The 24,138-nt window shown below is 47.6% G+C and overlaps 1 protein-coding gene and 1 long non-coding RNA gene across 2 annotated transcripts in view; one reads left to right on the top strand and one right to left on the bottom strand.

Annotated features, from left to right (window-relative positions):
• ALDH2 (aldehyde dehydrogenase 2 family member) overlaps positions 1-12,622 on the top strand; it is a 24,986-nt gene extending 12,364 nt beyond the window's left edge. Inside the window, exons 5-13 of the mRNA XM_043901651.1 lie at positions 1,397-1,508; positions 2,003-2,131; positions 2,772-2,885; positions 4,701-4,803; positions 5,414-5,598; positions 8,107-8,271; positions 10,014-10,171; positions 11,465-11,579; positions 12,190-12,622. Of these exons, the coding sequence (XP_043757586.1) occupies positions 1,397-1,508; positions 2,003-2,131; positions 2,772-2,885; positions 4,701-4,803; positions 5,414-5,598; positions 8,107-8,271; positions 10,014-10,171; positions 11,465-11,579; positions 12,190-12,222 (1,114 nt within the window). The 3' untranslated portion in view covers positions 12,223-12,622. The remainder of the gene's footprint in view (positions 1-1,396; positions 1,509-2,002; positions 2,132-2,771; positions 2,886-4,700; positions 4,804-5,413; positions 5,599-8,106; positions 8,272-10,013; positions 10,172-11,464; positions 11,580-12,189) is intronic.
• On the bottom strand, positions 8,271-24,135 carry LOC122693810. Its single transcript, XR_006341016.1, has 4 exons — positions 23,977-24,135; positions 23,699-23,787; positions 18,335-18,443; positions 8,271-8,877 (listed from the first exon to the last, which is right to left on the bottom strand). It is a non-coding gene; the product is annotated as an uncharacterized LOC122693810 (long non-coding RNA).
• Between the last annotated feature and the right edge of the window lie 3 nt (positions 24,136-24,138).

Raw genomic sequence — 24,138 nt, forward strand, 5'->3', positions numbered from 1 at the left:
TTTAGGGCCTGTCTGCATGGTGGAACCTGGCTGCCCACACCCGGGCTTTCTTCTCTGTGCTTGATTCCAGCCAGACTGACCTCAGCCCCTTAGTCCTCGTGCCAGATTCCTGGAGGAGCAGCCCTGATTGAGTCTGACCAGCTGTGGTTCAGGTGGACACATCATTATACAAATAATGGCTGCTGCCTCGTGCCCACGTGGACAGGGGTGGAGGGGAAGAAGCAGTGTCAGAGACATACGGGCTGGAGAACAAAACAGTGGTCCTCTCTCGTGACAGGGGTTCTCAGCCAGGGCCACTGTGTCTCCCAGGGGCCAGTGGGTAACGTCTGGAGGTATTTTTGGTTGTCACAACTGGGAGGGGGGTGCTACTTGGCATCTCATGCGTAGAGGCCAGGGATGCTTTAAAAATCCTAGAGGGTACAGGACAGCTCCCACAGCGAAGAATTTGCCAGTCCCAGATGACAGGTGTGCCAAGATCGAGAGTGCTCTGCAAGAATGGCCAAGAGGGAGTGGCCGGGTGAACCCCAGGCAGAGCGCCAGGCCCTCCTGAGTCTGAGCAGTGTACTTCTGTGCTGATTCAACATCTGTCCTGAGGCAAGCAGACACACACAATATAGGCCTAAGAGGAAGGGAGCGGCGATGCCTTAATTTGTACAGACTGGTAAAATAACTCCCTGGCTGTTTTTTTCCCCAGGGTCACATACCCATGTTCACACCCAGGTCAACTCTGGTCTTGGGCTAACTTCAGCAGACACGTTCACTTCTGAAGTCTCTTTTTCACACCACGTGTTGTATCCCTCCCCCATCTTTCATTTTCCTGCTTCCCTGAAAATCATCACGTACTACACACGCATGGCTCTTCCTCCCCTCGACTAGCCTTTCCACCATTGGTGTCCCTGTGTGTGCAGACAGTAACTCAGTCACCGATTTGTTTCTGGTCACTGCTCCCTCACTGGTAGTACGGTGTTGTGCACACAAGCGCCAGCCGTTAGATGGGTTTGCACTTTCACACTAGAGTGGAGCCGTGGTTCTCAGATGATAACCTATGGTGCTGCACTGGTCAGACGGTCACAGTTTAATATATCTGTTTATTAAAAATACTGACTCCTGGGCATAGGCCCCAGGGAGTCCACTGAATAAGTCTGAAGTGGGTACCTAGAATTTGGTGCTTTTTTATGAGCACTCCAGGTGAGTCTGAGGCTTTAAGGTTAGTTATCTAGAATGAATTACTGAGACCCTAGTGGTTAGCTAACTCTCTTTGGAAATAAAGCCAAGAGCAAGGGCAGTTATTAGAAAGACCCAGCTGGACCAGTCTGAGTGTTTGCTTTCTGCCAGGGTTTACAGGGGTCCCTGACAGTCACTGATTAAGTTGTGACTTTTCTTTTCTTTTCTTAAGTTACTATGCCGGCTGGGCTGACAAGTACCACGGGAAAACCATTCCCATCGACGGGGACTACTTCAGCTACACCCGCCATGAACCTGTGGGAGTGTGTGGGCAGATCATCCCAGTGAGTCTTAGACCCAAAACCAACACGTGAGGGTTTGTCAGGAGTGCTGTGGGAGGTAGCAGTCTCGGGCAGGTTCATTGCCAAGGTGGGAAGGTCTGTGGGGTGATGTTGGATGGTGGTCCGGGCAGTGGATGAGAATATGGGTTTTAACAAAGCCAACCAGCACTGCCGTGTGTGAACTCTGTGACCTTGGGCAAGTCACTGATACCCCTAGGAACTGGTTTCCTTATCTGAAACGTGGAAGTCAGAGTAGCTGTCTGAAGGCGGTAAGGAGGAGTGAATGCAGTGTGGTGCCTCCACATTGGTAAAAGCATCAATGAACATGAGTCACTGATCCTGTCGCCCACCACCTGCCTGTTAGTCTGTCTTACATCTGTAGTTGAGTTGTGAGGGGAACAGGAGAGGTTCAGAGAATCTCTGCTCTCTGGCTGCCACTTTCTGCAGCTGCTATAGCTCTTGGCTGAGATTTTGGCAGTGGCTGTTGTTGATTGCAGTGGAACTTCCCGCTCTTGATGCAAGCATGGAAACTGGGCCCAGCCTTGGCGACGGGAAACGTGGTTGTGATGAAGGTGGCTGAGCAGACTCCACTCACTGCCCTCTATGTGGCCAACCTGATTAAGGAGGTGCGTGGCTTGTGTCCGTCTGACCTCCAAATGCCTTTTTAAAGGCTTGTTCTATAGGAGTTCTGATGAGGGCCCCCCTGGTGGGGCCGGGTATTTGTAGCTCAGGGCCTGACCCCCTTCACCTCTGCTCGTCACACTTCAGCCTAGGTGACCCCCCCATCACCTCTTTTCTATGTTGGGTTTCATTGCCAGACCTGTTTTCATTGGAAAAGACTCCAATGCTGGGAACGATTGAAGGCAAAAAGGAGAAGAGGGCAGCAGAGGATGAAATGATTCTATAGCATCACCGACTCAATGAACATGAATTTGAGCAACCTCTAGGAGATGGTGAAGGACAGGGAAGCCTGGCGTACTGCAGTCCATGGGCTCGCAGAGTCGGACACGACTGAGTGACTGAACAGCCACCCCTGTGAAGATTATCATTCTGAATGCCATGGGGGGAGGGGCAACAGCCATAGGGAATCCCACAAAACAGGTTCCTCGGTGTACCATCTAGAACTCCTGAGCAGCACCCAGTAAGACTGCTTACCTGGGCGCTGGGCCGACTGCCTCAGCCTCTCTGGGAAGGGATGCGTATTCCTCTGTATGGACTCTGTGGAGCAGGGGAATGACTCCAGTGTCCCTGGTGTTTTTTTCACAGGCTGGCTTTCCTCCTGGTGTGGTCAATATCATTCCCGGATTTGGCCCCACAGCCGGAGCTGCCATCTCCTCCCATGAGGACGTGGACAAAGTGGCTTTCACCGGCTCCACTGAGGTAAGGCATCCCAGCACCTCAGGCTTGTGGTGCCTTTGGCTCAAGCGCCCTTGTCCTCAGAGGATGGTGAGTTCCAGATCAGCCTCTGGGGGAATTTCCTGGTGGGCCGGTGGTTAGGACCTGGCACTTTCACTGCTGTGGCCCGGGGTTCAGTTCCTGGTTGGGGAACTAAGATCCTGAAAGTCGTGCAATAAAAACAAAAAATAATAATAAAATAAGATGAGCCTCTGGGCACTGCATGGGGGTTTGCCCCAGGACTGTCTTTGAGTAGCTTGTGCGAGGGGCCCAGGTGTACCAGCAGTGACCATTAGGGTGGAGCCCTCTGTAGACTGGTTGACCCTCCAGCTGCTGTGGGGCCAGGGGGTGGGTTGACATCCCATGTGGGATAAAGAAGCCAAGGCTGTCTAGACTTCTAAAGCCCAGAGCTGCCGGCCTGCCCAAGGTCAAAGCACCTGGGCTGTGTCAGACTCTTTGACTGGCGCTGTCCTGGTGATTAAAGAGTGGGCTTCAGGGAGACACATGAGTTCAAATCCCAGCCTTGTCATTATGACCTGGGGTGATTCACTTCATGTCTTTGGGGGCTCCATTCATTTGTGTTTAGACTGAGGATGGTAGTGTCTATGCAGTAGAGATGTAGGTGTGGTGTAGTGGCAGAGATGACTGGAGTCAAACTAAGTGTTTCAGCAGCACTTGCTTAGCTATGTGACCTTAGGCAAGTCAGCCTCCTGAAGCCTCCACTTCCCCATCTGTAAAATGGGGATAATAACTCTGCCCACCTCCCAGGGTTGGTGTGAGTGAGATACAGCTTATTCAGCAAAGGTCTACCCCAGAGTAATTACTCGGTGAGTGAATGAATGAGTGAATGCTGCTCTGGGCCAGGCCCTGGAGAGACAAGGATGTATAAGATGTCTGGGGATTCCTTAAACATAATTACCTTGGACGCAGGGACAAAATTCATTCTAAAGAGGTAACTTGAATTCTTGGAAGGCTTTATCCCGTGACTTTAGAGAAGGCACATTGAATAGCACAATAGAGGGGATCTTCAAAATGATTCCCCTGAGATGGAGATCCTTCAAACGTTCAGTCTGTGTGGAGAGATGATGGTTGTGGGAGGGCAGAATGGTGGCCGAGGTGACACGGTTCACTCTTTCTGGGGTTAGTCACCACCTAAATCAATGCCTCAAGGGGGTATTGAGAATCTGGCAGATGGGATGGTTTCCCGACCAAGATAATGTGTGTTCACCCAACAGATAAGCACAGGGGTGTCTTTGTGCCAGGCTTTGGAATGTGGAGGTGAAAAGCACCCCATCCTTGCTGTGTGCGGGGGATACCATTTGGAACACGGTGAGGAGGAAGCAGGGTGGCAAGTCTGAACTGGTGCTGGACGCAGTTTGTCCAATGTGAATTCTGATTCCAGGTTTACTGTGGGCAAGTGACTTGACCAGTCTGAGCTGCCGCTCCCACATTTCTAAATGAAGAAGGAGAGTCGGCCCTCCCCCTGAGATTGTTTAGAGGGTTGACCTCAATGCTCACAAAGCACTTAGCACAGTGTCTGGTGTGTAGATGGTGCTCAGGAGGCAGAAGCCACACGGCAGTGACTCTGACTCTGCTTGTTGTCGCTACATCGCTGTCATCCTGGGAGCTCAGAGGGTGGGGCTGCTATGTGAGTGAGTGGCCAGATGTGGTGAAATTCTCCAGGTCTCTTCTAATCCAGCTGCTCCCTCAAGCTGTGGGGACTTCTGTTCTGTGCCTATGAGAATGTTTGGCTCTTTTCTTCTCCACTAAGAGCTTGTCCCTGTTTATGCATCCCTGCAGGTTGGCCACCTAATCCAGGTTGCTGCGGGGAAGAGTAACCTCAAAAGAGTGACCCTGGAGCTAGGAGGAAAGAGTCCCAATATCATCATGTCAGATGCTGATAGTAAGGTTTTTTGGAGGGGTGGGGAGGCAGAAGTCTGATATCAACCCACCACTAGCTGTGTCTCCTGTGGTCCCACTCAGCTCTGCAATCCTTATCATCCATTGGATTGGTTTCTGCCCCCAGGGCCTCAGGATGAAAGCGAAACTCCTCAGCGTGGCCCTCCTGCCTGTGTGGCCGTGGCCTGTCCCCCACCTTTCTCCTCTCTGCTGTCTGTAATCCAGCCAGGCCGAGCTACTGACTCGCCCAGCTGTGCAGCCTGCCGTCAGATCAGGCTGCTTTCCCTCCATCACGTCCTCTTTCCTGGTCCTGTTGAGATGCTCCTAGATTTGTCTGCTTTGAGGGAGTCCTCCCTGATGGTCACGGGCCAGCTGGCTTGTCCTCCAGCCGCCCTTGGCTTCATGACCGTAGCGGGTTGGGACCCGTGCTCCTCGTGTCTGTCTGCCACTTGGTCTCCGTGCTTGGCGAGGGGAGAGGTCAGACCTGTCTCATCCCCACTTGGGCTCTGGCACCCAGCGGGCATGAGTGCTGTCGGCAGTGTTAATAGGCAGCAGCCGGCACAGGGGCCAGGCTTCGCCTCTCCTCTGACTGCGGTTGCCTTCTGCCTCCCCAGTGGACTGGGCTGTGGAGCAGGCCCACTTCGCCCTGTTCTTCAACCAGGGCCAGTGCTGCTGTGCCGGCTCGCGGACCTTTGTGCAGGAGGACATCTACACCGAGTTTGTGGAAAGGAGTGTTGCCCGGGCCAAGGCTCGTGTGGTTGGGAACCCCTTTGACAGCCAGACTGAGCAGGGGCCGCAGGTAAGCTCGGTGGTTGCACTCAGGTCTCAAGTGTTGGAGCTGCCGTGGAGAAGCAGAAAGGGCCTTGGACTCTTGAGTCAGGCAGGCCCGGCTCCAAGGCTTAGCTCCGCCAGGCACCAGCTGTGTGCCCGTGGGAAGCCACCTGCTGTCTCGGAGCCACCAGTCTCTCACCCGTAATGCCTACCCTTCCTAACTCCCAGAGTGGCTGTGAAGTGGAAACTAACAGAGGAAAGTTACACTTACACTTACCCTCTGTAAGTTACACACACATAATAAATACGAGGAGTGTCTCTGGGAAAGGGAACACGTGTTTCCTGGACCTCGGCCATCCATAAAAATGCCTTGACTAGAAAGACACATGCATACCTGTTCATTGCAGCTGCCTCTGGGAGGCGAGCAGAAGGCCATGGTATAGGTAGCAGAGGGACTTCATTTCACTTTATACTCTTCTGAGCTGTTTGATTGAAAATTTAAGGAAAAAAAAAAATTTTTTTTTTTTTTTTTTTACCACGAGCATGTATTCATTTTAATTAACAGTCAATAATAATTACAGTAAGAAACACAGCAGCACCTCTCCCCACCACGTCCTCTCATATCCTGGTCCTTTCCCCAGCACTGTCCTTAGACCCAGTCTGTCCCGGGCTCACTCTCCACAGGGCCCCATGCTGGCTGCCTCCCGCCACCTCCTCCCAGGGAGGAGGAGCCGTAGGTCAGGAATCAGGAATGCTTGCCCGCACAAGTCCCTTGCGTGCAGCCCTGAACCCACTTCTAGGGCCCACGAGGGCGTCTCTGTGGGCTCCACCGTCCTGGGGGCACTTGTGTTGCTGGTGTCCACTCCCCAGTATCTGCAGCCAGCCAAAGCAGCCCCCCCCCCTTTTTTTTTTTAACTAACAGATTCTGTTTTTTAGAAAAACGAGCAGAAAGTACAGAGTTCCCATAAACCCCGAACCTCTCCACTCCCTAGTTTCTCCTGTTTTTAACATCTTGCCCTGGTGTGGTACATTTGTTGTATTATTAACTAAAGTTCATAGCTTGCATTAGAGTTCACTCATGGTGGTGTACATTCTGTGGGTTTTGACAAATGAATCAAGACATATATCTACCATTACAGCATCCCTTTCTCTCTCATTTTTCTTTGTGGTTTGTGGCTATTTAATTATTCAGGTAATACAGATTTGTATTAAAATCTTCATAAAAAAGAGTCCAAAGTAAAAAGTAAGATTCCCCTTTTCCCCTCCATGTCCATTCCCCGTAGGTAACCAACCACATTCACACACCCACACAGTTACATTTTGGTATGTTTAACAAAAGTTGGAATATATAATATATATCATTCTATAAGCTTTCTCCCCTTTAAGAAATATCTTAGGCTATCTTTCTGTGTTAGTTGACTGATCTGTTGTTAATGATGATACAATATATGGATATACCATAAATATATTAACCAGCTCTTCTACTGATGTATACTTAGAATTGTTTCTGCTTTTTGCTTTTATAAGATGTTCCCCAGTGACTATCCTTGTTCAGGTCCCTTTGTCAAATGTAGCATAAATTCCTAGAAGTTAAATAGCTGGGTCAAAGGATATGAACATCTAATTTTTTTGCCTAATTTTTAAGACACTTGCCCAAAGAGCTGTACCAGCTTATGGTCCTTTTTTCCTTCCTAACTTGAGGTATAATTGACCTGTTTTATCAGTTCTTCTAACAGTATATGAATATTTCAGAGCATGTAACATACCTTTACCATCAATGTATTTTCGTACTAGTTAAAATTTTTAGTAATCTCATACTTGAAAAACAAAAATGGTAGGCTTAATATTGGAGAAGGCAATGGCAACCCACTCCAGTACTCTTGCCTGGAAAATCCCATGGATGGAGGAGCGTGGTAGGCTGCAGTCCATGGGGTCGCTAACAGTCAGACATGACTGAGCAACTTCACTTTCACTTTTCACTTTCATGCAGTGGAGAAGGAAATGGCAACCCACTCCAGTGTTCTTGCCTGGAGAATCCCAGGGATGGGGGAGCTTGGTGGGCTGCCGTCTATGGGGTTGCACAGAGTCGGACACTACTGAAGCGACTTAGCAGCAGCAGCAGGCTTAATATTTATTTCTTTGAGGGCTAATGAGTTTGGTGGCGTCTATTCTTAGGCTTTTGGCCTGGCTTATTCATGATCTGGGCTTGCCAGGTGGCCCTAATGGTAAAGAACCCACCTGCCAATGCAGGAGACATGAGATGTGGGTTTGATCCCTGGGTCGGGAAGATCCCCTAGAGGAGGGCATGGTAAGCCACTCCAGTATTCTTGCTTGGAAAATCCCATGGACAGAGGAGCCTTGTGGGCTACAATTCATGGGGTTGCAAAGAGTCGGACACGACCGAAGTGACTTGAGTGTGGCGCATTCATGATCTGGCCCATTTCCCCGGTGTCTCCTTGCCTGTGTGGTTCTAAGACTGAAGCTAGGAGATGTCTGGCTGTAGCATCTGTATAACTCTGGGCTCCTTCTCCCTCAGGTGGATGAAACACAGTTTAAGAAGGTCCTTGGCTATATCAAATCTGGGAAGGAGGAGGGGGCGAAGCTGCTGTGTGGTGGGGGGGCGGCTGCTGACCGTGGCTACTTCATCCAGCCCACCGTGTTTGGAGATGTGCAAGATGGCATGACCATCGCAAAGGAGGAGGTCAGTATGGGTCCAGCACTTGAGGGAATGTTCTTAGGAGGAGAAGTGGACAGTTCAGTCCAGCATCTTGACCCGTGACCCATCCGCTGACGTTGAGTCAAATCCTGGCTCAGTGCATAAGACAAACCGTTTGCAATTCACTTCTGACCTTGTGATTCTCTTCAGTCCCTTTATGGCTGCCAGCGGTTGGGGGGAGTATCTGAATTCCCTGGCCGAGCCTACAGGTCCTGTGTGTGTTCTGGTCCCTGTGAGCGGTGACTCAAGGCATGACTCTTCCTGGCCCTTCTCATGGCCTTCATGTAAGCAGGACACTGGGCTAGGTCAGAAGCCGGACTTCCCCGCATGGCTAGAGTCCCTTGATCTTCTCCTCCTTGGTACTGATTACGAACGTAGGGCAGCAACTGTCTCATTCGTTTGTTTCACAAATCATTTCTGAATGCCTACTATGTGCCACGTGCTCTACAGACGCTGGAGAGCCGGGGGTATCCAGTACCTGTACTCTGCCCTCGTGGAGTTCAGACTCACTCCACCTCCCCTGGGAGGATGAAGCCCTTTAGTGGCCTTACACAGGGAAAATATTACATTGCCACCCTCTTCCATTGATAACTGAAAAAAAAAAAAAGAGCAAAAATCAGAATACGAAAGTATAAGAAAGTTCTGCCTCTCTTCCCCATCATGACTACCTTGATCCTTTTTCTTTTTCATTCTCAACGGAAATGGAAAATATGCATTTTCTAAGGAGGGCAGGGGCTCCTTTGCTTTGCTAGCGCCCTAAGTGCATGATTCCCTGTCTCTTGCTCCAGCTATGATATGGGCTCCTGGCAGTCTTCTCACCTCCCTCTTGACACTCTCTACCCAGTCCTGGAATCAGCCGTTTCTTCACAAAGTCCTACTTCCTTTTAGTGGCAAATGGATTTTTTAAGAATGGGTGCCAAAAAAAAGAATGGGTGCTGGTGCCTGGAACTCCATTTTCCTCCTCCCTGCTCCTCCCCCCGACTCTGGCTTAGCCAGTTTCTGCTCCTGTGGTGTCCCAGCTTGATTATCACCTCTCGGGGCCTTTCCTGACCTCCCGCCTCCCACCACTCATTCAGGCCAGGTAGCTCCTCGGGGCTCCCCCTCCGCACGTGTCCTGGTCATAGGTCAGTCACTTGATCGCATCAGGATCCGTTCCCGGGGGCTCTCCCCTGACAGGGCTTAGAGCAGCTACACCGCAACAACAAAAAGCCACCTGATTCCCATGTTGTGGTTTCTAAGTCCCGCTGCCCACGTAAAAGGAAACAGGATTCCTGGAAGAAACGGCTCAGATATAAGACAGGGGAAGTGTAAGATGAACCTGGGACATCTTGAGATCAGAGATCCTGTTTTGTGCATAGTTAACTTCCTCATAGCTGTTTCTTCAGCAACTGATGAGTGCCTGGCTGAATGACTGACTGAAGTTGTTTGAAACTAAATCTCCATGTAACTTGTCAGTGCAAACCCCTACCTCACAGGACTGTTTAGAAATAAGCTACGGTGTGTAAGGCCCGTGGCACGTAATAGAAGGCCACCAGCTGGCTTCCTTCCCTCGTGTTCCAGCGAGTGTGGGAGCTGTCGTCTCCCTCAGGAGCCGTCAGCGCCCTCGCAGTGTGTCTGGGGGCTGCTGGAACCACCACTTCTGGAACCCCCTGCTCAGTGCTGGGGAGAGCTGGGTAACATGTGGGTCTGCGTCTGCCACGCCCACCCTTCGTGCTCTCTCATCCCAGATCTTTGGGCCAGTGATGCAGATTCTGAAGTTCAAGACCATGGAGGAAGCTGTTGGGAGAGCCAACAATTCCAAGTACGGGCTGGCTGCAGCTGTCTTCACGAAGGACTTGGACAAGGCCAATTACCTGTCCCAGGCCCTCCAGGCTGGCACAGTGTGGTAAGGCCCACAGTCCTTCAAACCCAGGCAGGGATCCCAGGCCAGGGTCTTTGGTAATCTCCTGCTCACTGCCGGGCTCAGTGCCTCCTGGGTCTGGGTGTGGGGTAGCGGGTAGAGGTTCCCCACGCCCTTCTCCAGGGGATTAAACTTCCCTCTGGTGCGTACGTCCATGACGCTGTTCTTGGACAAGCAGATGGGTGACGGCTCCTTACCAAGCTGTGAGGAGACCAGCACTGAGGGTCCACATCTGTGTCACCCTGGTTTTAAAAGCTTAGCACCTATGTCACACCCACTAGGACAGCTGTAATTTAAAAAAACAGAAAATACCAAGTGTTGGTTAGGATGTGGAGAAAGGAACCCTCACACGTTGCTGGTGGTACTGTAAAGTGTTGCAGCCACTACAGGCAAGTCTGGCCTAAGTTCCCCAGTCAGTTCGACATAGAATTATCCTAGGACCCAGTAATTCCACTCCTGGGTGTACACCCAGGAGGAAAAAAAAAAACACACATCCACACAAAAAAGTGTTATGTGAATATTCATAGACTATTCGAGATAGTGAAAAAGTGGGAACAACCTAGATGTCCATCAACTGATGAACGGATACACAGATTGTGGTTTGTTCACGTGACGGAATGTTCAGCCATAAAAAGGAACGAAGTGCTGATACCTACTCCAACGTGGATTGTGTAATACTAAATGAAAGCAGCCAGACACAGAAGGTCACACGTTGTGTGACTCCATTTATATGAAATATCCAGGACAGAGCCATACAGACAGAAAGTAGATTAGGGGCTGCTAGGGGGCCGGAGGAGGAGGGAACAGGGGAGTAACTGCTGATTGGGTATAGGGTTTCTTTCTTGGGGATAGAAATGTTCTGGAATTAAATGGAGAGGATATAATATTGTGACTATGCTATAAAGCACTGAATTGTACACCTGTAAGGTGGTAAGTTTTTAAATTCAGTCAAAATTTAATAGTTAAAAAAAAAAATTACCCTGAAAAGTTTAGCACCTAATTAGCAAAAACAATTCATTAAAATGGGAAGCTAGCATTTGCTGCACCCTGGTATTGACATCCATGTCATGAAGGACCAGACAACTTACGGCTTTGTTTCACACGGCCTGCTTTTGAACCCCTGTATGGCTAGATTTTAGTAGGGTTCTCCACCTCCCTTTTTCTAAAGTAAAATTTGCTCTAAAGTTAAATTTTAGAGCAATACAGGAGGTTTGAGGAGGCAGGATACTTCATCCCTGCCCCAGTGAGTTACTCCTGAGATCTCATCTTAAATTGTAGGGTCAACTGCTATGATGTGTTTGGGGCCCAGTCGCCGTTCGGTGGCTACAAGCTGTCTGGGAGTGGCCGGGAGCTGGGGGAATACGGGCTGCAGGCGTACACCGAAGTGAAGACCGTGAGTATGGGCGCCTTCTCCGCCCTCTTCCCGTGCCAGGCTCCACCAGTGTTGACTGCAGGTTTCTTGTTTTAAGCCATGGAAGCTACCAAAGAGGGTAAAGACCCAGTCTCTGCTATGCCTTGTGAAGAATAAGTAGGGACTTTACCACCACTGTGCTTACACAGTCCTTTGCTGGGCTTCGTCCTACACCGAGTTCTATAGAGCCTGAGAAGAGGGAAGGACCCCCAGTGGAGAAAGACCGGGTCAAGGGGAGGCCGAGTGTGATCTTTTTTTTTTTTTTTTTTAAACATTTATTTTTATTCATTTGGCTGCATAGAGTCTTAGTTGTGGCATGTGGGATCTAGTTCCCTGACCAGGGATCGAACCCAGCCCCCCTGTATCAGGAGCGCAGAGTCTTAGCCACTGGACCACCAGGGAATTCCCCCGAGTGTGATCTTAACGCAGAACACAGCCCTAGCAGGTTGCTGGGATCGACCGTTTGGTCGTCGAGATGTTGGGAAGTCAGGAGACCCATTCTGCTTATTGCTCCGGCAGCAGCCAGCTGAGGGGGCCTGCGGACCACAGGGAAGCATGCAGATTTAACAGCTTCTCTGCACCCCTCTCACAGGTCACGGTCAGAGTTCCTCAGAAGAACTCCTAAAGAACCACGCTGGCTTTCTTACTCATCCAGTGACGGAAGGGTCAGAGGAGATCAGATACAAGACCAAGAAAAATGACCCTTGCACGCTAAAGGTCTTGAAAGAGAAACTCTGCCAGAAGAATCTCTTGGATCAAGAAAGTTCCTTCCAATACATAGGCTGGGTGTGGGGCAAAGGGTATATGGAAAGGCTTTTACACTGCAGTACTGCTCCTAGCTTTCAGAGTGACTTTCCAAAGATTCAGGTATCTCATTCTGTCCATCTGACACCCTTCCTTCTGTAACTTGCCTTAACAGGGGAAGGAAAAGCCACTGTTGACTGCTCTACTATCACTGAGGTAACAGCTAGCACCTTGCTCTGTATTCTGGACTAAAAACTCAATAAAGACTCTGCTGCTCTTCACTTTCTAAGTAACTCTTCCTCCGTCTCAACCCAAGGAGATGTGGTCACATAGCTATGTTGTCCCCTCTGTGCATGTGTCACATTGTAAACACCTACCACCCCTCCCCTCCTGGGGGCAAACAGCCTCTGTATCCTGCACGGAATTAACAGATGTCTCTGGCCTGCCCACGTGTGGCGGGCCCTGTGCGACACGCTGAGTCTTGACACCTCGACAGCACTCCCAGCCCCTGCCCTGAGAGACGGGGAGGTAAAACGGGGAAAGTGTGCACTTGACACTCAAGGTTGGTTCTCAGTGTTGTAAGTTCAAAGAGAACAAATGAGACAGATTCCTGCCGGACCAGTTTCATAAGCGATTAACTTGAAAACCAGATGTCCATTTACTCATTTTAAGTGAGGTCTGTATTTTCACTTTTTGAATCTTGTATCCAGAACACTGCCTGCCTTTAGTCAGGGGACCTGGCAAGTTAGTAATTAGTACTATTAGTAAATTCGGAATCTGAACATTCCTTAGTGAGCAACGAAAATGGAGCAAAAAGAACTGAATCACAGTAGTGGTTTGTAAGTGATCATGATTGGGTCACAGCTTCCTTTAAGAATTTGGGGGAGAAGTTTGATCCTTTCCTGAGAAACAAACCTGTATAATTTTTACAGGCAGTGTCAGGGGAGTGGTGGAACTCAGTCGTTGACCCCTGCCTTTATTTCACTGAGGCTAAGCCACATCTTGGTAAGCGACCCCTATTCCACTAAAGACTCATTTGATTTCTCTGAGTAGCACTTCACAATTTTTGTCATATATGCATATATTTGTACTATTATTTACTTTTTTAAAGTGACTTTTATTTAGATAAAATTTTTGAAAAATACCTTATTTGCAGTACATAAAAAAGAACAACATTTAACTGTCATAAATAGAAGACATGAAAAATGAAAGCAGAACAATATTACTAAATTTTAAACAATGAAATACAAGTAAACTGAATCTTTTAGATTATTAGGTTTACTTGTATTTAACCTTTTAGATTCTATATATTTACATATGGGCTTCCCAGGTGTTGCTAGTGGTAAAGAACCCATCTGCCAATGCAGGAGACGTAAGAGATGCAGGTTCAATCCCTGGGTTGGAAGTTCCCCTGGAAAAGGAAATGGCAACCCACTCCAGGATTCTTGCCTGGAGAATCCCATGGACAGAGAAGCCTGGCAGGCTACAGTCCATAGCGTCACAAAGAGTTGGACACAACTGAAGTGACTTAGGACAACACATAAATTTATATATGTATTCAAAAACTCTTAATCATTCTATAGCTGAAATGGGTACATCTCATTGAGGTGATGACTTTATGACCAGTTGAAAGGAACAAGATGTTCCAGTTCATGTTGCTTCAGGGTGAAATGAGGTTCACTGCCAATAAAATGATTCTGTATTTTAACTTTGATGATGAGCTGCGGCAGCAACAGCCCCATGACAGATGAGTGGCAAAAGGCAAAGTTTTGAGCTCACCCCACCCTCTGCCCCCTGTTCTTCCATCTTGGCAGTCTCCTAGGCATGAGGTGGCGCGTGGTGGCGTGAGGTCAGCTGAAACCTCTGTCCCTGTTCTCACAGCACCTGGGTCTACCCAGGGGGAGGGAGGGATTAAACATAGGGACTTAACGGGAAGAGGGTGTTCTGACAGTGCCAAGGGGGATGCCTGGCCTAGCCTGGGCCTGATGCTCTTCACACGTACATACGTCCATCATAAACAATGACTGGCAGGTTACTGAGTGCCAGGTACTGGTGACGCAGAGACGAGTAATCCCTGTGAGCCTCACTATCTCTAGAAGCTCAGGATATGGTGAGGAGAGACAGACTTTCAAAAGAGATGACTATACTATGATGTAAGTGCGGCATACAATGAGAGCAATAAGGTAATGACATCATGGAAGGACGAGAAGGGCCCTTGCTGACTGCAGGCAGGGAAGAAAGCTCCCTAGAACGTACTCATGTACCTCTCTCAGGTAAAAGAAGCCCAAAGGTGAGCAGTGAAGGGCTATTAAAGTGATTCCACAGAGTCTTTAAATAAGTGATTCCTACTATTTCAATGTTCCATTATCCCTACAGCATGACCCTCATCCTTGAGGTTTAATATAACTTCTAACATTCCAGTCATCACAACAACATCCAAGAAGCAAGATGGTTAAAGGACAAAGAAAGGTGGGACACTTTTCCCTATAAGGCAACTTCCCAGAGGCTGCCCACAAAACTTCTATTTATATGTCTTTGGACATATAAATAGACCTGCCTCTTGAGAAATCTGTATGCAGGTCAGGAAGCAACAGTTAGAACTGGACATGAACAAGAGACTGGTTCCAAATAGGAAAAGGAGTACGTCAAGGCTGTATATTGTCACCCTGCTTGTTTAACTTATATGCAGAGTACATCATGAGAAACGCTGGGCTGGATGAAGCACAAGCTGGAATCAAGATTGCCGGGAGAAACATCAATAACCTCAGATAGGCAGATGATACCACCCTTATGGTAGAAAGTGAAGAACTAAAGAGCTTCTTGATGAAAGTGAAAGAGGAGAGTGAAAAAGTTGGCTTAAAGCTCAATATTCAGAAAACTAAGATCATGGCATCCAGCCCCATCACTTCATGACAGATAGATGGGGAAACAGTGGAAACAGTGGCTGACTTTATTTTTGGGGGTTCCAAAATCACTGCAGGTGGTGACTGCAACCATGAAATTAAGACGCTTACTCCTTGGCAGGAAAGTTATGACCAACCTAGACAAGCATATTAAAAGCATATTAAAAGACAGCATATTAAAAGCAGAGACATTACTTTGCCAACAAAGGTCCATCTAGTCAAGGCTATGGTTTTTCCAGTAGTCATGTATGGGTGTGAGAGTTGGACTATAAAGAAAGCTGAGCACTGAAGAATTGATGCTTTTGAACTGTGGTGTTGGGAAGACTCTTGAGAGTCCCTGGGACTTGCAAGGAGATCCAACCAGTCCATCCTAAAGGAGATCAGTCCTAAGCGTTCATTGGAAGGACTGATGTTGAAGCTGAAACTCCAAATACTTTGTCCACCTGATGCAAAGAGCTGACTCATTGGAAAAGACCCTGATGCTGGGAGGGATTGGGGGCAGGAGGAGAACGGGACGACAGAGGATGAGATGGTTGGATGGCATCACCGACTCAGTGGACATGAATTTAGGTAAACTCCGGGAGTTGGTGATAGACAGGGAGGCCTGATGTGCTGCAGTCCATGGGGTCACAAAGAGTCGGACACGACCGAGCAACTGAACTGAACTGGACAAAGTTAAGATACATGGCCACATCTAGCTGCAAAGAAGGATAAGGAACTTCATTTTTTTAGCTGGGAGTCGGTGTGCCTAAAAACTAAAGTTCTTAATTCTAAAGAATAAAAGGAAAATGGATTTGGGAAGGCAAACAGCAATCCCTACCATGATGCGAAACAGCCCTCAAAATTTAGGGTGATGACTTTCCTATGCCTAACCTTACCACCAACTCAATCCAAATCTCATGATATAGGTTAGAGTACTTCTGGGAAGATTTTCTATACACAGTGTATTACTTAAGAAGATTTTACTTGCAAGTATCAGAAAACCAAGTTCAAGTCAGTGTGAAAAAAATATGGTCCCCACATTCCAAAACTCTGAGATCTCGGCTCTGACCATGGCTTGATCCAGAAGTTCAAAAAAAGTTTCCATCTCTTGGTTCCACCACTGCCAGGTGGGCTCTATGTTTAAACTGTACCCATTTTGGTTCTGGCGGGTCTGGATTCTTAGAAGAACCAACTGACTTCAAGACTCTCATCTCATACCGGGCAAGGTTCAAGTCCACTCGTTAGGAGAAGGTCCGTGTTTGCTAGCCCCAGCAAAGACTCAGGTTCATGCTAACTAGTCCAGTGGGTGTGACATCCTGCCCTTCCCTCGACCAGTGGCCAGAGCAATCAAGATGTGCTGATTCACTTCGACCTGAGTTGTAATGGTCCACCCTTGTAGCCCTGGAGGCCCTTCTAGTCCATTTGAAGCTGAGAATGAGGGATGGATCCCCAAAGAAAAGTGGTACTCTTATCTGAAGGAGAGGACATAAGACACTGGAACTGCCAACCTTTTAATACTCCAGTGCTTCTGAAAACCCTGTTGGGGTGAATTGGAGAAAACAGAGAAATGTCATGTTTCTTGCCCCCATCCCTGTGAATCAGACTCATGGTAAGAGAATCTGCTTCTTAAACTGACAAATAACAAAAGAAATGCCAGCTATTAAGAAAATGTCTATAATGTTGATTCTGACATCCTAGACCCAGTAATCTCCTTGTTCTTTTAGTGACAGAAACCTATTAGAACACTAGGTAGCTGTCTGGAAGCAAAAACAAAGTTCTCAGGTTATGAACAACCTAATCTCTCTGGGTTTTTAGATGTGGGTCAGTCACAGGAGTATTGGGTATAAAGCTGGTGTTTCTGCCTTTGGCCTTGCCCAGTGCCCAAGAGGAAATGGCTGAATAAAGGACACAAGGAACGTCCTGCAGCCCTGAGAAGGGGGCTGATGTGGGGTTTTCTAAGTCTGGGTGCCACCTTGTGGTTAGTAGGTACAACTACAGCGCTATCCTCTCCAAGATCTGACAGGAGAGACTGAACGACCAGGCTAGTGTCTTTCAAAGATAGTGTTACACGAATGAGCTTATTTACAAAACAGAAAAGACTCACAGCAAACTTACGGTTACTAAAGGGTACTGTGTAGCACAGACAATTGTAGTCAATATCATGCAATAAACTATAATGGAAAAGAATCTGAAAAAGTATATCTATATAACTGAATCATTTTTCTGTATACCTGAAACTAACACAACATTGTAAATTAACTATTGTTGCTGTTCATTCGCTAAGTCATGTCTGACTCTTTGCAACCTAATGGACTGTAGCCCGCCAGGCTCCTCAGTCCACGGGGTTTTCTAGGCAAGAGTACTGGAGTGGGTTGCCATTTCCTACTCTAGGAGATCTTCCTGGACCAGGGATTGAAACCACATGTCTTGCATTGGCAGGCAGATTCTTTACCACTGAGCAATATTTCAATTTTAAAAATGGTTGAAACAAAATATAAGATGGCGTTACATGCAACATGATTGTATATGAGCAATACCTAGTAGACAAATGCAATGAATCAAGAGGCGAGGGTCACATACCCAAAATAACAAAAAACGGGCTCCAACAAAAACTTCTTCATCAATGTTCACATAAGTACTATTCACAACAGCCCCAAAGTGGAAATAACCTGAATGTCTATTAACAGATGAATTGAATAAAAAAAATGTGGCCCATTCACATAATGAAATTATTATTTAACCATAAAAAACTAATGAACCACTAATACATGCTATCATATACATGAACCTCAAAAACATGATGCTATGTGAAAGAAGCTGGACATAAAAGGCCACATATTGTCTGATTCTGTGTTTATGAAATGTTCAAAATAGGTAAATCCAAAGAGACAAATCAGATTGGTCACTGCTAGCAGCTAGGGAGAGAAGGAAAGTTGATGGATAATAGATACGGGTTTCCCTTGGGGATGATGAAAATGTCTTTGAACCAGACAGACATGATACTTGCACAACACTGAGCATTAAATGCCACTGAACTGTTTGCTTTTAAATGGTCAGTTTTATGTTACGTGAATTTTAATCTTAATTAGAAAAAATAAATTGCCTTACCTCTGGGCCTCCATTTCCTCACAGTTCCTCCAATCATGTCCTGCTCTCATTCAGCTACTTCATGAAGAATAAAAGGTAACTGATAGTCATTGTCTTCATTAAACTTTTTCTGAAAATGAAATGAACATGGTAAAAGGATTTTTTTCTCACTGATATACACTCCTGGTTTCCAATCTTATGGCCCCAAGAAGAAATATTTACTGTGCATCTACTAAGTGCCCCATACTACTGGTCTGGCAGCCACACTTTGAGAACCAAAGCCCAGACCTCTTATCTGCTAAATTTGTTCAAGATAATTTAGGCTTTCTATAACACACTCATCCAACTCTTTAGAACCTCTGCCCACTGCCTGGTTCCCAACCACTCCCACATTTTAGGGAGCTGTTATGATAGCACCCCTCTTTCAGGCACCAACATCTGTGTTAGTTATCTATCCTGCATGACAAACTGCCCCTAACTTTAGCACTTTTAAAAACATTTATTATCTCACAGTTTCTGTGGGTCAGGAATTTGGACATAGCTTAGCTGGGTGCCTCTGGTACAGAGGGCTGCAATCAAGGTGTTGGCCAAGGATGCCATCATCTCAGGGTTCAACTACGTGAGGATCCATGCTCAGCTCACTTACGTGACCACTTGCCAGGCCTCAGGTTCTCACTGACAGCTGGTGAGACATGAGTTCCTCGACATGTGGGCCCCCACTATGGGCAACAGTAGTGGGCTGACTAGCATCCTCTCCCCTATTCCTGGTCACATGGAACCTCAGAATGTGGAAAGAAGGTCTCTGCAGATGCAATTATTTAGGTTAAGATGAGGTCATACTAGGTTAGGGTGACCCCTAAATCCAATGACTGGTGTCCTTGGAAGAGGAAAGAACACAGAGGCACACAGAGAAGGTCATGTGAAGATCAAGGCAGAGATAAGAGGGATACACCTATAGGCCAAGGAAGGCCAAAGGACTGCTGGGAGTCACCAGCAGCTGGCAGAGATAGAAAGGACCCTTCCTAGAGTCTTCAGAGGAAGCAGGGCCCTTCTGACACCTGGATTTCAGACTTTGGGCCTGCAGGACTGTAGGGAATAAATTTGTGTTTTTTTAAGTCACTTAGTTTATGGCAATTTGCTATGGCAGCCCCAGGAAACTAATAAAGCTGCTTACATTTGAGCTGGCTTTCCTCAGAGCAAATGGGCAAGAGAATGGGAGAGCAACAGAGGGGTACCCAGGAGGGAAGCCACAGCCTTTCTGTAATCTAATCTCAGACATGACAGCCCATCATTTGAAGTGAGTCCCTAGGTCAGCCCATGAGCACAGTGAGGGGATTACACAAGACCATGAATACCAAGAGGCAGGCATCTCCGAGGGTTACCTTAGGCTGTCTACCACATTCCTTGATTTCTTCAAGAAATATTTATTAAACACCTACTGTGGGCTGGGTGTTGAGGATGGAACTAATAATGCAGATAAGATTCTTTCCCTTTTTGAGAGTATTTAATCTAATGGAGGAGAGGACCCTAAAGAAAAAAAAAGTGGATATATAAATTAAAATTGTTGGGACTTCCCCTGTGGCTCAGTGGTAAAGAACATGCCTGCCAATGCAGGAGTCATGGGTTCAGTCCCTGTTCTGGGAAGATCCCGCATGCCATGGAACAACTAAGTGTGTGCGCCTGTGCTCTATAGCAAGAGAGCCCACGGCAATGGGAAGCCCGCACACTGCAATGAAGAGCAGCCCCCTGCTCACCGCAACTAGAGAAAGCCAGCACAGCAACAAAGATGCAGCGCGGTCAAAAAAATAACAAAGAAATAAAATGTTCAAAATCGTGTTAAGTACAAGGAAGTGAATTATGAGGTAATACGAATGATTGATTTAGACTGAACCAAGGGTCAGACCTTGGTTGAGATGGTTGGATGGCATCACCAACACGATGGACATGAGTTTGAGCAAGCTCTGAGAGCTGGTGATGGACAGAGAAGCCTGGCATGCGACCACGTGGTCACAAAGAGTTGGACGCAACTGAGCGACTGAGCTGAACTGAAGGGTCAGGGCTGGGGCTTCCCAGGTGGCTCAGTGGTAAAGAATCTGCCAGTCAGTGTAGCGGATGCGGGTTTAGTCCCTGGGTTGGGAAGATCCCCTGGAGAAGGGAATGGCAACCCATTCCGGTGTTCGTGCCTGGGAAATCCCATGGACAGAGGAGCCTGGTGGGCTACAGTCCAAGTAGTCGCAAAGAATTGGGCACAACTAAGTGACTGAGCACACACACACACAAGGGTTAGGCCCAGTCTTTCTGTTAAATTAATATTTAGAATGTGGTTAAAGAACGTGTAGGAATTGGGCTCTGTGCGCTCAGTAAGGAGAGTAAGTTTCTAGATAGAGGGACAGCATGTGCAGATGACAGATGTTGGGTTTAGCTGCGAGACTCAGAAATGCATAAGGCTTGGACCTCATCTCTGCATCTCTACTATGTAGCACAGTGCCTGGAACAGAGAGGTACCTGATAAATTATTACTGAGAGAACCAAAGAATCCAAGGAACCTTCTATTTCCTAACTGTTATAATGTTAATCCAAGTCATTTCAAAACTTTCTCCCACAGTTCACTGCAGAATCACTTTCTTATTTGTGTTACAAAGAATAGGCAAAGCTGCTATAACAAAAAGCTGTAAATACATGAAAGCTCAACGTAAGAGATTTTTTTTTTCTTCTTCTCTCATATAACAATCCTGAGAGGATGCTGAGGTCAACAGGGCAGAGTTCTCTTCCACCCAGGTATCTTCCATCTTAAAGTCTTGCCTTCTCCAGAACCTGGTCATCATCTTCCAGCTGGCAGAGTAAGTGAGAGCATCTGTCGACAGATGCTCCAGGCAAGGCTTGGGTATATGCACAACTCCTTCTGCTCACTTCCCATTGGGGGAGAGCATAGACACATGGCCGTACCAACTTTATGGGGGATGGGGAGTGTCCTATAGGTGTATGGCCAACAAAGAGGACGGCTATGTCTGTATCGCAAAATATATCCCATTATGTGTCTAATTCTCTGGTACATTCCTCAAGAACCTCAAATTAACCAGATAAAAAATAACTCTAGATTTCTCACTCCCATCAAGTTTTTCATTCACCGAATGGCACCACCATCTATGCAAGTTGCATAAGGTGGTCTCCTAAAAGTTATTCTTTTTTTAAAGTATTTATTTTTATTGCTTTTATTTGGCTGCCCTGGGTCTTAGTTGCCACATGTGGGATCTAGTTCTCTGGCCACGGACTGAACTCAGGCCCGCTGTATTGGGAGTTCAGAGTCTTAGCTACCGGACCACTAGGGAAGTCCTGAAAATTATTCTTGATTTATTTCTTATTCTCATCTTCCACATGGAGTTCTTCAGGAAGTCCTTTCAACTGCACCTCCAAAACAACATAAACCAACCTACTTTATCTTTATGGCCACCGTCTTAGTTCAAGCATCATAATAATCTGGGCTATTCCAACAGCCTCTTAATAACTGTCCATGTCTCCACTTTCACTTGCCCATATTTAATTCTCTATACAGCAGAGTCTTATCTTTAAAAACATAAATTTGATCAGATCCCTCTTTAGTTTAAAACCTTCCAGTGGCTTAGAATAAAATCCAAAGTTCTCACCATGACCGCTCAAGGTGTATATCAGCGGTCCCCAACCTTCTGGGCACCAGGAACTGTTGCAGGAAGGGGGACCCCTTCCAGGGCCCGAAACTGGGCTCTTGTCTAACACTCGGAAATGAATTGTCCGAGGAGACACATGCTGACAAAGCAAGAGATTTTATTGGGAAAGGGCACCCGGGTGGAGAGCAGTAGGTAAGGGAGCCCAGGAGAACTGCTCTGCCGCGTGGCTCGCAGTCTTGGGTTTTATGGTGATGGGATTAGTTTCCGGGTGGTCTCTGGCCAATCATTCTAGTTCAGAGTCTTTCCTGGTGGCGCACGCATCGCTCAGCCAAGATGGATGCTAGCAAGAGGGATTCTGGGAAGTGGACGGACAGGTAGTGTCTCCTCTCGATCTTTCCCGAACTCTTCCGGCTGGTGGTGGCCTATTCCGTATTCCTTATCAGGATCTCCTGCCATAAAACAACTCATGCAAATGGTTACTGTGGTGCCTGGCCAGGGTGGGTGGTTTCAATCAGTGTGCTTCCCCTAACAGAACCACTTTCTAGGAAGACAACATCTCTATGGACCAGGGTAGGGGAGAGGGGATGGTTTCGGGATGATTCAAGCACATTACGTTTACTGTGTACTTTGTTTCTATTATTATTTTATCAGATCCACCTCAGATCAGGCATCAGATTCCAGAGGTTGGGGACCGCTGGTGTAGATGATACAACCCTTTTCACCTTTCCAACCTCATCCTTTACCACTTTCTCCTACTCTCCCTGCTCCAGCTACAATGATTGTGCTGCTTCTTGACCACATTTACCTAGCTTCTACTTTAAGACTTTTACAACTGCTGTTCCATCTGCCCAGAAAGCGACCTGGATCTCCAGTAGACAGTTCCTTCTCATTTATCAGAGGTCTCAGCATCAGAGTTGCCACCTGGGAAACCTCTCCTGATCCTCTACTTGAAAAGTCCCCACACCCAGTTAATTTTCTTACCTCAGCATTCTGTTTACTTTCTTAGGATCCACAAATCATGCTTCTCTTTCTTTCTTTCTTTTCGTGCTTCTCTTTCTTTATTTACTGCTTCTCTCCCCCCGCCCCCGCCCCCCCCAAAAAAAGGATCCATGAGCAGGTACTGTGTCTTTTTTCTACTTTTTCCCCAGGATCCAGTAGGCCTGGCACACAGCGGTGCTTAGTAAATAAGTGAACGAATGAAGAACCACCAGGAGGTGATTAACCAAATGCTCCTGCAAGGTTCTTTGATAGGCTGTTGGTATAGCCTGGCTTATCCACCCCACTTCCCCACCCTTTACTCAGGAGAGGTTTGGCAGAAGAGCAGCGGCATCTGGGGAGGCCCCCTCTCCCCCACAGAGCTATGGGAGCCTGAACTTGCTGGCTACTCCACTTTCCGAAAGGGAAAGATACCCAGCTAAATGCTGACACAAGGAGGAAGACCTGAGCGAACGAGCCTTGGGGTCAGAGATCTGGGGGGCCCCTGCGACAGAGCTGGTTCCAGAGCCCCCAGGCCGACCCCTGAGCTGTAGGCTGCTCTCCGCTGCCAGGGCCTGGGGGCTGCAGGGAGGGAGGGCCTGCACCCCAGTTCAGCATTTGGTCCGCAGATGGGATGCTGACAGGCAAAGACTTTAGCATCCGGCTTTCATTACTTGTTTTCTCGAGTCAGGCATTAAAAAAAAAAAGAAAGAAAGAAAGAAAGAAAAAAAGGTCATCTGTGTTGGTAAGAGTAAGGAGCACAAACCTGCGTTCCAGTTACGACTTGACCACTTCTCAGCTGTCCGCAGCTGTGCGCAAATGAGTTTCGCTCTCTGACAGCCTCAGTTACCTCACCTGTTAACAGGGACAAGAACACACTTAGCTCAAAGGGCCAAATGCCTACTTTATAAAGAGGAGAGAAACTAATGGAAGAAAAGAGCCTCACGTAAAGTGAACGCACCGTATATACATAATTATTATCGCTATTATTATAGATATAACTCTTGTTACCGCCTGACCCGCCCGGAGCCTCAGTTTCCGCACCTCCATCACTAGTCGTTTATCTCCCGATCCTTCCGTAGGATAGTTCCCGCGCCAGAAGACCTATCCGCGACGCTGGGACAAACTAGTTTGTAGTGCCACCCGCAGGCACTAGAGTCAGCCGGTGAGGGCCCGTAGCCCCGCCCCGACGGCCCCTGACCCCTT

The sequence above is a fragment of the Cervus elaphus genome, chromosome 5 (genome assembly GCF_910594005.1).
Source record: "Cervus elaphus chromosome 5, mCerEla1.1, whole genome shotgun sequence".
Lineage (NCBI taxonomy): Eukaryota > Metazoa > Chordata > Mammalia > Artiodactyla > Cervidae > Cervus > Cervus elaphus.